This window comes from Cryptomeria japonica, chromosome 1 (genome assembly GCF_030272615.1).
Source record: "Cryptomeria japonica chromosome 1, Sugi_1.0, whole genome shotgun sequence".
NCBI classification, from domain to species: Eukaryota; Viridiplantae; Streptophyta; class Pinopsida; order Cupressales; family Cupressaceae; genus Cryptomeria; species Cryptomeria japonica.
In genome coordinates, this window is record NC_081405.1 from 471,184,277 (window position 1) to 471,198,027 (window position 13,751).

General features: G+C 38.4%; 1 protein-coding gene across 7 annotated transcripts in view; it reads right to left on the reverse strand.

Moving 5' to 3' along the window:
* LOC131071396 (peroxisome biogenesis protein 12) overlaps positions 1 to 13,751 on the reverse strand; it is a 296,532-nt gene that overhangs the window by 36,526 nt on the left and 246,255 nt on the right. For all 7 annotated transcript variants that reach the window (XM_058007230.2, XM_058007213.2, XM_058007226.2 and 4 more), the window contains one exon: positions 2,925 to 3,011. In XM_058007230.2, coding sequence (XP_057863213.1) covers positions 2,925 to 3,011 — 87 coding nt within the window. The remainder of the gene's footprint in view (positions 1 to 2,924; positions 3,012 to 13,751) is intronic.

A 13,751-nucleotide genomic window follows, 5' to 3' on the forward strand; every position in this document is an offset into this window, starting at 1 on the left:
TCCAATTTAGCCCCTCAGGGTCCGAAATTGGCGTTTTAAGTGAAATTTTGGACCATTTGGGGATTTTTGCACATCTTCCAAATATTAAATTTCAGCCCCATGGTCCGAAATTGATGTTTTGGGTGAAATTCGGAGCTCTTGGGGTTTCTTACAAACCTTTTAAGTATTTTCGGACCTAAAGCACCCTTTTGGGAAATTTCGAATTGTTTGAACTTTTTGCAACTTTATCATTTTCGGATCTTCTGGCGTTTTTTGGAATTTAAACGAAAACTTCGGGCCATAAGGCGTTTTACAACTTGCCCAGAATTTCGGACCATTCAGCATATTTTGCAAAAAAAAACTTCGGACCCTTAAACACTTCTACAAATTCAGAGTTTCAAGGCGTTTTTTAAAATTCGGAGGTTTTCATATTTTGGCGAACTCTGCTGGGAATATTTTCGGACCTAAACGTGCTTGGAAATTTCGCGATTTTAGACTCTTTTGGCAAATTTCGGAGCATTTAAACACTTTTGCGAACTCTATCATTTTCAGACTTGAACCACTCTTTTGCAAATTTCGGAGTGTTTGAATGAATTTTAACGCCTTTTGCGATTTTCGCGTTTTAACAAGAACCACGGAATTTCGGACCTGGACGCCTCTTCGCGTTATGCAAACTTCGGAGTATTCATCGCTCTTGGGATTTCGCGGCTTCAGGACTTTTGGCGAGTTTTTTAAAGAATTTTCGGACTACTTAACATGATTTGCAAATTCCTTTAAAAACGTCGGACCATTGGCACATTTTTGCAAATTTTTAAATAAAGTTCGGACCACTCACGCCCTTTGGGATTTCGGGGTTTAAACGCCTTTTGGCGAATTTCGGATCTCAAACGCGTTTTGTTTTTAAACTGTACGCACTTTCCATTTACCTCCCAGGGTCCGAAAATGAGGACGCTTAAGTGGTTTTCGGACCTTGTAACATATTTTGCAAAATCACGTTTTTTAAACATTTCGCCCCAGGGTCCGAAAATGGACATTTAAAATGTTTTTCGGACCTTGAGGGTCTTTTGGCAACTTAAGGTAAATTTCGGACCTAAAGGGCCTCTTGACAAGTTTTCACTTTTTCAACTTTTGGCTTTTGGGTCCGAAATTGAGCATATGGAAATGTCACTTATACTTTAAGTTATATTCCATATATACTTTCAGGGTGTTTGAGAGTGGTTTCGGCCCTCTAGGTGTTATATTGCAAATTCTAGTTTTTGGAGGTTTCCTCAATTTTTCAGAGTTGGCCAAATTTCAGGATCAGGACATTCTAGACTTAGCCAAATTTCAGGGTTAGGAAAGAAAGGCACAAACTGGGGGGTCCCTATCCAAGACGGGGATGGGTGTGCGATTCGCACAACAGAGACCTTGCCCAGTAGGATTCCATCTAATCATTCATCCATCTTCTTACATTCTAGGCCTTAGTATAAACTCTCTCAACCCTTTACCTTTTGCCATTTTTTCAAAATCAAGCTAGTTTAGAACAAAGAGCATCACCATATAGCAACATCAGATGATCGAGTTCCAACAAATCAAACATTCAGGCATTCGAATAGCATCACCATATAGCAACATCAGATGATCAAGTTCCAGCAAATCAAACATTCAGGCATTCGAATGTAAGTCCCCTTGTGATTCTAGCATAATCACATCAACCAACAGAGCTTATCCACACGTAGTGACCCTACATTCATGAACCTTGGAGTTGTCTCGAATGATCCTTAAGCTAATCTTAAGCATCCGAGAGATTTTATTCAAGAGAGGATAAGATACTTTAGGTATTTTATTCTGTGTTCGCATGTGCATAAAAACACATCAACAGGTTTTCTTGTTTAATTTACCTATATTGCCTCCACCACTTTTAGAAATAAATGCATTTTCCTTCCAATCTTTATCATTGCAACAAATTATTATTTTTAGCAAATGCAATCTCAACCATTCATTTTAAATAAATTAAATCCAAACCCTCTGTTCTCTCTTTAATCCTAGGAAGGAATTCTCATTCAATCTCCACCATAGATCTCATCCCTGAATCTTGATTGTCCATCCTTCCTACCAAAAGTCTATAAATTTGCACATTATCTTATGCAAATGAATCAATAATCTCTCGAAGGTATCTGATGTAGAAATTTCAAAGTAAATGCTCAAGCAACCACATCTCTAACTCCTTGGAAGTAAATTTATTTCACCATGTGATTCACATTTGATTATTTTATTTGTGTTTCTGTAGTTGTTTGAATTCTTTTGTTTGCATAATCCTAAGGTGAGCATTAGAATTCAGCTTATGTTTTGCATGTCTCTCCATTTTTTTAACTTAGTTTGAATTTGTGTTATACTCTCTCATAGCATGTACCCATATAGCTTGTAGCCAAAGTTTTTTTATGTGAAGTTCAAACTAAACATTATGGACAATAAAAATATCATTGCTATGTTTGATTAGATAAAACCTTATATTCTTAACAAAATTGCTCAAGTGACTCTGACTCATCTCTTCTGTTAGGGTCATTGGCCTTTAAACGTGGATGTGGTGAATTACTCCAGAACCATGCAATCTGATGCAGATTGATCAATTGGCATATTCAGAATCAACAAATGTGTGTTCAAGTCTAACAGAGATTGCTTCTATATGATGTAGACACATGATATTTGGCCGATAGAGAGTATCGAACAAAAGGAAACAAATTTCTGCTCTAGAATTCATGTTTTACGATAATGCATCTACCTCATCAGCTCCCTCAAATATTGTTACTTAAACCAAAATAACAATGGTCTACTAATTTTTCTTCAATAAAACAGGCTGTATCTTCTACCAGAATATTTAAGAAGTTTACAGTTATTCCTATACTGTGCTTACTTCTTGTGGCTAAGAGAATATAGCAGAGTGCAAAGAAAAACAAAGTACTTACTTTGAAAAGAAATACTGCTGCAATCAGTCCATTTTGAGCATAATCCAAAGAAGTGAACAAAGAACGGAGTAGCAATCCTCGGAAAGTCTGCACATTTAGAAATTTATGACTGAAAAATCTGAATGCAACACCAATAAACTACAAATTACAAAAAGAAGGTTCATGTTGATTACAGTACAAGCATGCATCCGTATAGTGACAATCAATGCCAATAATTATACATAATTTATCTTGCGCTATGCACTATGTGTACTCGGAAGCAGCTAAATCATTGTGTAATCCAAAAAGGGTAGCAGTTAAACAACTAGCTCTCTATACCCACTGTCCTATCTAGAGCTTAGATTTTTACATACAAGCATGAAATAACCTGCAAATATTTGCTAATATAATTAGATATTTTCTGCCACTAGAGAACGGGAGTGATTTGCATATTCATGTTTTTCAATTTAAAGAGATTGCACATCTAAAATAGTTGTGCATTGCTAGAAGAGCATTAATTTATGGATCCACCAATAAGGTGAAGTGCATATAATAGCTTCACCAATTTCATCAGTGTAAATTAGAAAGTTCAAAGCTCATTCTCACTGGGCATATGCACAATTACATCAGTTTAGTGGCAGGATTGGCTAAACACCAAGTCTTACAATTTGGGCATGTGCACAATCACATAACAGTTAAGTGTGATACAAGGGTTGGGTTGTGATATCCCCATCGCATCACATAATATAAGGTTGCTTTTGAAAAAATATAAATAAATAAAAGACAAAATCAATTATCAAATGAGGTAATAATGTTAACATTGATATTTAATTAATTTAATTTAATTTAAAGTTTAAGCTGAGTTACTGGGTTCGCCCCTAGGATGCCCTGGTACGGGTCCGGGTTCGACCGGGTCCGTGGTACGGGTCCGGTTCGACCAGGGTTCGAAAAACCCAGGGTGGGTTCGACCCTGGTCGAACCCAGTCGAACCCAGGCGGCTGGGCGGCCCATAAAGTTAAAAAACAAAGCAAATTTTAATTTTTTTTCAGTTCCGCCTTTTAAAAAGTGAAAATTATAACCTAAAAACCACTTCTAAAACACTTTATTGACACATTTCACCTCATTTGTGTTGCAAACAAATTTTTTATGAGAGCAGGTTGAAGAAAGGTTGAACAAAATTTGACTTCCAAGATCAAAGAGGAGGAGTTGAAGACTGATTTTAGAAGCTTCAACAAGTGTTGCAGCATCATTTCCATACATTTTCAAGCTTCCATTGGCTGCAAGAGGTAGGTTTTTAAACATTTTTTTCCAATTATTTTTGTTTCACAAATTGTCAAACATGAAACTTGAATTTTTTTTCATTATTTAGTTTTTGTTTTTGAATATGTTTATTTTATTTCTTGCCATAGGAACTAGAATGGCATCTACATCTTCCTCCATTGGCAATGAACAAATAATTGCAAAACAAAGAAATGATCCAAATTCTCCCTTATGGAAATATGTGGACATTATAAAACAACTTCCAGGAGGTGGGGGATTCCGTTGGAAATGCCATGGATGTGATATTGAACGTAATAGTTCATATTATCGGGTGGTAGGCCATTTGTGTGGAATAAAAGGAAGAGGCATCAAAAAATGCCCTGGAAAAAATGGTAAACCTATACCAGATGAGATAGTGATGAAATATATTAGGGAGCATAAAGCGGCAGAAGAGAGGGAAGCCCGTAGATTGAACCAAGCCGCATCAAAGAAAACAAGGGGAATGCAAGACCCTTCTAATCCCAGTATTGTAGTAGAAGACCACCCCTTCTTTGCCACAAATGAACCTCAAAGTGAACCACCCTTGACATGTAAAAGAACAAAGGGGCCTTTAGAAACCGCATTCCAAAATGAGAGTAGAGACAATGCTGATCAAGATATAGTAAGGTGCATTTATGCAAATGGGTTGTCATTCAATGTTGTTCGCTCCCCATATTGGAAGCAAATGATAAAAAGTGTTAATGAGGCACCAAGAGGGCATAAGGGCCCCGGTTATGAGAAGGTACGTGGAACATTATTGAAGAAAGAGGTGAAGAGGGTTGAAGATGCATTGAAACCCATAAGGGATTCATGGGTTGAGACAGGTGTAACAATTGTTTCAGATGGGTGGAAAGATGCTAAAAACCGTCCCTTAATCAATGTCATAGTGGTGTCCCCTAAAGGGGCAATGTTTTTGAGAGCTATGGATTGTGAGGGCCAAATAAAAGATGGCCAATTTATTGCAGAAATTCTCATCTCTGCCATTGAGTCTGTGGGACCTCGCAATGTTGTCCAAGTCATAACGGACAATGCAAACAATTGTAGAGCTGCTGGTTTGTTGGTTGAGCAATGCTATGATCACATCTTTTGGACACCTTGTGTGGTACATTCACTCAATCTTATGCTACAAAGGATTGGGTAAAAAATAAAATGGATCAGAGATGTGTATGCAGAGGCTGAGGACATCCAGATGTTCATCACAAACCACCACATGTCTCAAGGGATTTTTAGAACCTATTCGAATTTGGAGCTATTGAAGGTAAGTGAAATAGTAATTTAATTTTACATTTTCTGATTTTTTTGAATTTTCAATGTTAATAATATCATTGTGTAAGCTATATTGTGTATTCTTCTTTAAAGTTTGGCTTTATTTTTTAATCATTTGGCATTAATTTGTGTTATAGGTTGCTGAGACCCGTTTTGCATCAAACACAATCATCTTAAGACAACTTGTGAAAGTTAGAGTGGCACTATGCAATATGGTGATCAGCACCAATTGGACTGTATGGAAGCAAAGTAGCACTGAGAGGGCAGAAAAAATTAGGGATAGAATATTGAATGAGAAATGGTGGGATTTTGTTACATATCTCCTAAGTATCACTGAGCCCATCATGAGCATGATTCGCTATACAGACATGGATAGGCCTTGCATAGGTGAGATTTATGATGGCATTGATTCAATGCTTGAAAAAATAAAGGTCACTATAAATGAAAAAGAGAATGATCCTCAGGAGAAATTCTTCAAAGAACTGGAAGTAATTATTGTAGAGAGGTGGAATAAGATGACCACTCCTTTGCACCTTCTTGCCTATGCCTTGACACCTAAGTACTATAGCAATCAATTTCTTGATAAACCAGGAAGGATTCCACCATGGAGAGATCTAGAAGTATTTGATGGGTATAAGGCAGCATTTCTTAGACTATATCCCGATGATGATTTGCAAGATGTTGTTACAAATGAGTTCATAGAATTCGCAAATGGGAATGGTCTAAGTGTTGATGCACTTTGTCATAGATCCATGAAAGATGCTCATAGCTGGTGGTACTTCCATGGCACATGCTCCCAACACGTACAACCCCTCGCTATAAAAGTTTTATCACAAGTAAGTTTAATTAATTAAAATTTTAAATTTACAAGTTTTAGTTTATTTATAGTTTACTTTGTCTTCATAGGTTGCTAGTAATTTTATTTTTATTAATGTATAACTTTAATTGTTTACTTTGTCTTCATAGGTTGCTAGTTCATCTGCTTCAGAAAGAAATTGGAGCACATACTCTTTCATCCACTCAGTAAAGCGCATTAGGCTGCTATCAAAAAGAGCGGAGAATTTAGTATATGTGCATTCCAACCTACGTCTTCTTTCACACAAACAACATGACTACACACAAGGGGAAACAAAGATGTGGGATATAGAGCCAGAGCATACTGATTTGGATGCTCCTGCTTCTCAGCTTCTTGCATTGACACTTGATGACTCAGAAATTGAGCCAACTTATAGTGCAAGTGCAAGTGCAAGTGGCATTGGCTCATGTAATGTCAATGTCAATGAGGAGGAGGAGGATGAAGAATTAGATGATCCATTTGATGATTAAACTTTAAGTTTATATTCTTGAAAGTTGAAACAATGATACTTGAATATTTTGTCATTTTGATATTAAACTTGATGTATATGATGCTATTATCAATTATGGTATGATCATGATGCTATGATTACAAGTTTATGTTTGTTTTGTTGTTCATATGATGCTATGTGACATGCATATTTTAATTCATGCTTATAGGCTTCACATATATCAAAATATATATATATATATATATATATATAATTTACATGTTTTTGTACTAACGAACCCAAACCCCTTTTCAAAATTTTGCCGTACCGGCGTACCGGGTTCTTCGAACCCGAACCGGAACCCAAACCCGAACCGGCAACCTAGAGTTTAAGGTATATTAATGTTTAAATATAGGATTAAGAAATTAAATAATTATTATTTCATTTAATATATTTAATGATTATTATTAAATATATATTGATGCACTTAATAGTTCGAAAGATTATTATTATGTGACGCACTTTAATAAAGTGCATGGTATAAGGCACCCCCCCCCCCCCGGGAAGCGGTGGGACGGGAAACGCAGCCCAGGCTGCGTCTACCGCCACACCCCTTCCTTTGGAAGGGAAATGGTGTGACGGTAGCCGCAGCTTAGGCTGCGAACCGTCACCTCGTTCCCACGGGAGGGTATTTAACCCACCAAATGCAGGCTGCCGAAAGGGAGATAGGAAGGAGTGAGCGCAGATACGGGTGAAGGGGTGACGAGGTACTGCAGAGGAGGTTACGAGCAGACAGGTAAGGATAGGAATGTATGTTAAGGAATACATGTGAGTAATGGTTAATGAACATTTTATGAATATAGGTAATGAATACAAAACTATGTACATGTGAATTATGAAATAGGAAATAGTAAATGAAAATGCAAAGGAATGTATTATGAATGAAATCACATGAGGGAGGCTATAGGGAGGAAACTCTCATAGTCTAAGGGGGGATTATGATAATCCCTAGGGCAGTATATACTGAAGGTTGATATGCATATATAGGGCTTAGTTGACTAGACACCAACTAAGAAGAGACGGATCTCGCCGGTCCCCTTTGAGGATTTGGATGATGAAGGCATCACCCAAGGCAAGGAATAGACAAGGGTCTTCCTTGAAGGGCTTGGGTGTAAGAGGTTACACCCAAGACAGGACTCGAACGCAACTTCGATTTCCTAAAGGGCTTGGAACCAAGGGGTTCCAAGAAGGCAAGCTTCACAACCGCCTAAGGACATACTTTCGTATCCTTTTTTTAGATAAAAATTATGATCATGCTAATTCAATGTTAAAAATAGATTGTGAATTAAAATGGTTTATATATATATATATATATATGTTATGTTCTAACAATCTGTTTTGCAGGTTAATGATCTCTAACTAGTAGGGACATTACATGGGTAAACACCAATTTTATACTCAAAGCAGTTCTAGAATCAGCCATCCCTAGTATAAGACATACTTCTTAGTTCTTACTACTGAATTTTACAATCTAATAGACTTTTGTGCTTCTTTTCTTTTTCATTTTATGCACCTATTGTCATTCTTATGACATCCTTGGTCCATCAGTGAGAACCGATCAGAGATATGTTCCATGGACCAGCGCTACCCTAGTTGATCAAGTAATGAACCAATGGAAGCATGAAGTGTTAAAGTGTTGTCTTGTCGGGAGGCAAGTTCTTCATAAACTTGGAATCCCAGGTTTCCCAATTCTTCCCTTCATGAACTCGGAATCCCAGGTTTCCCAATTCTTCCCTTCATGAATCTGAAAACCCAGAATCCCAAGTTTCCCAATTCTTCCCTTCATGAACCTGGAAACCCGGAATTCTAGGTCTCTGACTTGCGACTTGCGACACTTCTAGATGACATGATCAACACTCAAGGCTCTTAACGCTCCACCAACTCTTGCAACAAGTACACTTTCATTCATAGAGCTATAGGGGAGCATTTAATGTTTTTGCAGGATTACCATCAAGAGGAGTCCAAAGCCAGGTTTATTTATGGTTACTTGATGGCTTTCATGTCAGGACTGCTTGCTCTAACTTTGGAATGCCAGGCAATCCACCTTCTAGAAGTACTTTTCTTCTTGGGATTGCCTTGTCAAGGTATGGCCAGGTTGCTTGCATGTACACCATGTTAGGTCTGTGCACTTCCATGCCTTCCCTGACTGAAATTTATCTGCACGCACAAGGGTCAAGGCATCTCTTCCTTGACCATTGGTCTCTTCTCTACGACCAACTTGTTATATATAGGCTATTATGCCTCATTGTAAAGGGTTCTCTCCCTGCTGGCTTGAGCTATTCTTTACTCTTTCACTTCTCTTGAATACTTGTATATTTCTTGCATTTCGGCAATTGTAAGTTTAGCCATTAACCTTCTAATGAATTGAAATCATCATTCTTGCCTTCCTTCAACTTATGCATGATGTGTATGTGTTCTTACTTTCATCGTAAGTGTATGTTTGTGGCTCTCTCACATATATGTTGTGTTAACCTGCTTCTGGGTGTGACTTGTGGGAAACCTTCTCCCCTCTTGACATTCAGCAAGTTCTAACCTCCATACATGTGCTAAGGTCTTTCATGCAATTGAAGTTTGTGCATCTCTTGGGTATTTAGATTAATTATTTGTGTCATTTCTGGGTGGGGAGAGAAACATCTCTTATCTTGGTGAATCACCTCCTTTCATTTTAGTATTTCCTTCTTCCCTTTTCCTCTGCAAGTTGTTAGGATAGGTTTAGAAGTAGATTTTGGAGTGTTGAGTTGGTTCAACACCTGCACTTGGATTGAGACGGAATTCGGCCTTCTCCGGAGATTCAACCCCCTTGCGCAAGGTCCCACACTTCGGGGTTGTTTCCATGTTGATAGCTCAACAAGAGTGCAAACTTTTGTGACAATAGCACCCTAATATGCATAGAAATAAGGATTAAAAAATTTATTGATTTGAATTACTACTCATTGGATAGAATCTTAAAAAACTGAAATAATTTTTATTTTTGTAACAGCACATGAACAGATAAAGGATAAATTGAAAAGTCAACATGCATTACGATACAGTTAGAAATGGTATAATTTAAATACAACAAATTCTATTGTTATCTCCTCAATCTCATCTTTTGAAATTGAGAATAAGTCAAAACTTAACAAAATCAAAATACAGTGAGTCATCATAACGCATTTATAATTTGATATTCACAAGGCTAAAATTTAAAAGTTGATACTTGAAATGGTAATTCATATTAAGTGACAAGTCTACAGATTGATATAATGTAATCTGATAAAGCTGTTTATGATTAAAAATAGAACAATTTACATTACATCAAATAATAGTTCTTCTGCAGACTAAACACTAATAGAAAAAGACAAAAGCCCTGCAAAAAACAGAAAATGAATGCAGTATGGTTGGAATGGTTCATGTTTGTCTAGCACTACTTCTCTACTTGAATTCCATACACTTTAAACTTTCCTAAAGGCTCGATGTCATGCTTAGTAATACAATCATCACTCTTCAAATCATCTAGTTGATCAAACACACTCAAGGCTACCCAAACTAAGCTCACTAACGATCTATACCCTCGGGCCTCATCAACTCATGTATCATCCTTGGATCAACATCACAATGTTTGGTAGGTCCTGCAAACACTCTTTGCAGTCTTCCTATGCTTAAGAAGCAAGCCACCATATATCCCAACTAGCTTCTCTGCTCTCCTACAGGTAAGTTTATTTCTCTTGATGGAATAAATAAAATTATATGGAAAATAGCTCACCTAATCTACAGAGTAACGAGTAGTTTGAGAGAGCAACAAGATAGTGTGTTGTTTAAGTTTAGAAGCTTTCTTGGCATGCATCCTCCACAACCAGATTGGGTTCCTTTGTGCCAATCCTGCTGTCTTCAGCTGTGTTAGGCTTTTTGAAAGGATGCAAATCAAAATATCTTTTCCAAACTTCAACAATTGGGGAAAATCCCAAAACCCTAACCCAATGGAAAAGCATAGATGAATCAAATTCAATTCAGGATTCAGAGTAAAGGAAACACAATCAAAAAGATATACAGATGTAGGATGCACCTTGGAAATCCTAAACCTGAATACCTAAATGAAGAAAAAATGCCTACTTCCCATTCCAAATTCAAGATTAAACAAATGTTCGTGATGAAATTAAAATATATAGACAAAGCATGTCATCATGATAAAATCCTGAAACCCAATATACTAAGTGACAAATATCATAAGGAAATCTATGCTCTCAGGTTAGAAATTAAAATCAGAATAGACTAATGTAATCTCCCCCTCTTAATTCAAAATTCATGACATGTAAACTACAAGATATTGTTGTGGATAATATACTAGTATTCCTCTATTTCAGAAGCTCAAACTATGGGCACAATTAAATAACTGAACATATGTGATAATGCGGTGTTTTCAGGGTTGTCTGATCCAGATTGAAAACCACAATCAAGTGCAGAGACAAATGAAATAGCTAAGTGGCATTACAAATACTTTACAGTTTTCAAAACTGACGCTCAACATTGAATTAGGAAAAGAGATAGTTACACTAAGAGCTATTAACAGGTGAGAAAGAGTCATTAAGGACCTCTGTTATTGTAATGTCCCCTTTTGTTAATACTCAAAAATAAGAAAACATTTAACCTAAAAATCAATTGCAAGGGACTTCTCCCTTATCCATACCCCAAATTCCTTATGAACCTTGATAGTTAATGCTTAAAAGAATGATAATTGGTACCACTGAATGCAAGAATAATACTACTTATAATATATATTACTGATCAATAGGATATATTATCACTACTATCTCTGATATAAGACTTAGATATGCAAAGATGATCTTACATCGTATCTGCTATGATTAGTGCAATGTAATCAGCGTTGAGTATGGGTAGAGTATCTCTGCTATCTCTGATATGACAGCGTAAACTATGCTGCTCAGTTCGTTGTTTCTGATTAAGACTGTCGATGTACACAATAGTATACTGTAGTGGTCTAATATGACCTTCAATCTATGAATGCTTTCCTAATGTGTATGATGATGTAGTGATTCTATACTATCTTCAGATATGGATGGTTACTGTTAGCCGCATTATTGTATACGGGAATAAGAATAGTTAATTAAGTCATAATTGGGTTTGTTAGTTGGCAACCGAGGGGTGGCAGTTGCGATACGACGGTTGGCGCTCGCACCCCCTCGATATCTTTATATACTCTTGATTGTAACTTGTGAAGGACATGAATTATGAATAGAATAACATATCTGATACTTGTCTGATATCTATGGCATTGTTCTGCATTACGTACTTTATGCTTTAAGTATTCACCCGAGAGGGCAAACATTTGGCGCCGTTGCCTAGACGTACTCGGGAACGGAAGACACGGATGGCGCACAAACACAATGGGCCTACCCGTTGGTGAAATAAACCCAGAGGCCGACGACGCACATACAAAACTTTACACAGGAGAAGACACGGCAACGAGAGAATTTTCAATTCTACTCCAGGTAGCCATCCAGACCTACGTCCGACGAGAGGCGGCGGAAGCGGAAATCCCACCAAGTGTCGTGTGGACAGCTCTGGAGGTTAGCCCGACAGTAAACCGGTTGATGAACCACCTCCCCCGGTTGCTTGCACAGGCATTGCTGGCACAATAGGCTCACCTGGAGGAGATTGCCCAGGAGGAGCGACGCCAACAGATCCTTCGACACTACGAAGAAAATAGCCGACGGGAAACGGAACAGGATGGCGCCAGGCCAGGAGGGAATTGAACCTTGAACTTTTTATTTTCAAATAAAAGTGTCATTGACACCAGTTGTATTTGAGCAGATGAATTAATAAAGACATGTTTTGATTTATGTATTGTGAGTTATGGAAATGTGCGACAAGTAATGCCAAACCTATTGAATAAAGATAGAAATAAAAACTAGAAACGGACGAGTGGGAGGCTGCGCAGAGGGCCTTGATTCTGGAGCAGCAAGTAGAATGTAGACGGAGGCTGAGGCAACTTGCCGAAGGACGACCTGCCGAAGGACGGCCCGAGGGGAACCAAGGAGGTGTCATGGACGGTGTAGAGGCCAACGGAAATTTATACGCGTCGCCAGATCATTGTAGGTCGCGGAGCCACGAAGAGTTTCTGGAAGAAACAAGATTACAGCGAAATCTAGTCGAGGAGACTCTGGATCAGTTTAGAAACTTATCCCTTACGCCATGGAGTGAAGATCACCAACGGGAACCAGGAGAGGGCGCGTGTGAGAGCGAAGGGGAGGGCAACCGTACGGGTGTAGGTGCCACACACGACAGGCAAAACACCGTACCTCCAATCACCCACGCAGGACACACCACCGACGCCACCGGAGGAAGCAGCGCAGGATCACAGACACAGACACAACCGCCCCCAGGAAGACGACCCGGGATGGCGAGTAAACAAAAATTGCCAAAGTTCACAGGGGACGACAAGGAGGACCCCTTACAGCACTGCCGTACATGTGAAACCATTTGGTCTGCCAATGGAGTAACAGACCAGGATGACTAGGTATAGCAGTTCCCAGCCACGTTACGTGGAGTTGCCATAGATTGGTACTTCGATGTAGATAAGCAAAAAGTGGCCATGTGGGCCAGCCTACAGAAGGAATTCACGGAGGAGTTTCGGTTGCTCCGTGATGACAACGAAATTGTAACGGAGATATATAGTACCAAACAAGGTACCAAGGAGACAATACGGGCGTACAGCAGGAGACTGAAGGAATTGTTGGGTAAAATGGAAAGCCAACCGACTGAGGGCTTGAAAAAATGATGGTTCGTTGAAGGATTGAAATCCTCCCTACGGAAAAAAATGAAAATTGTACCCCCAACATCATATGACGACGCCTATAATAGGGCGATGGACCTAGAGAGCGAATACAAAACATCAAGGAAGAAGAAAAGTAATAAATATTCATCTGACGATGATGAAAAT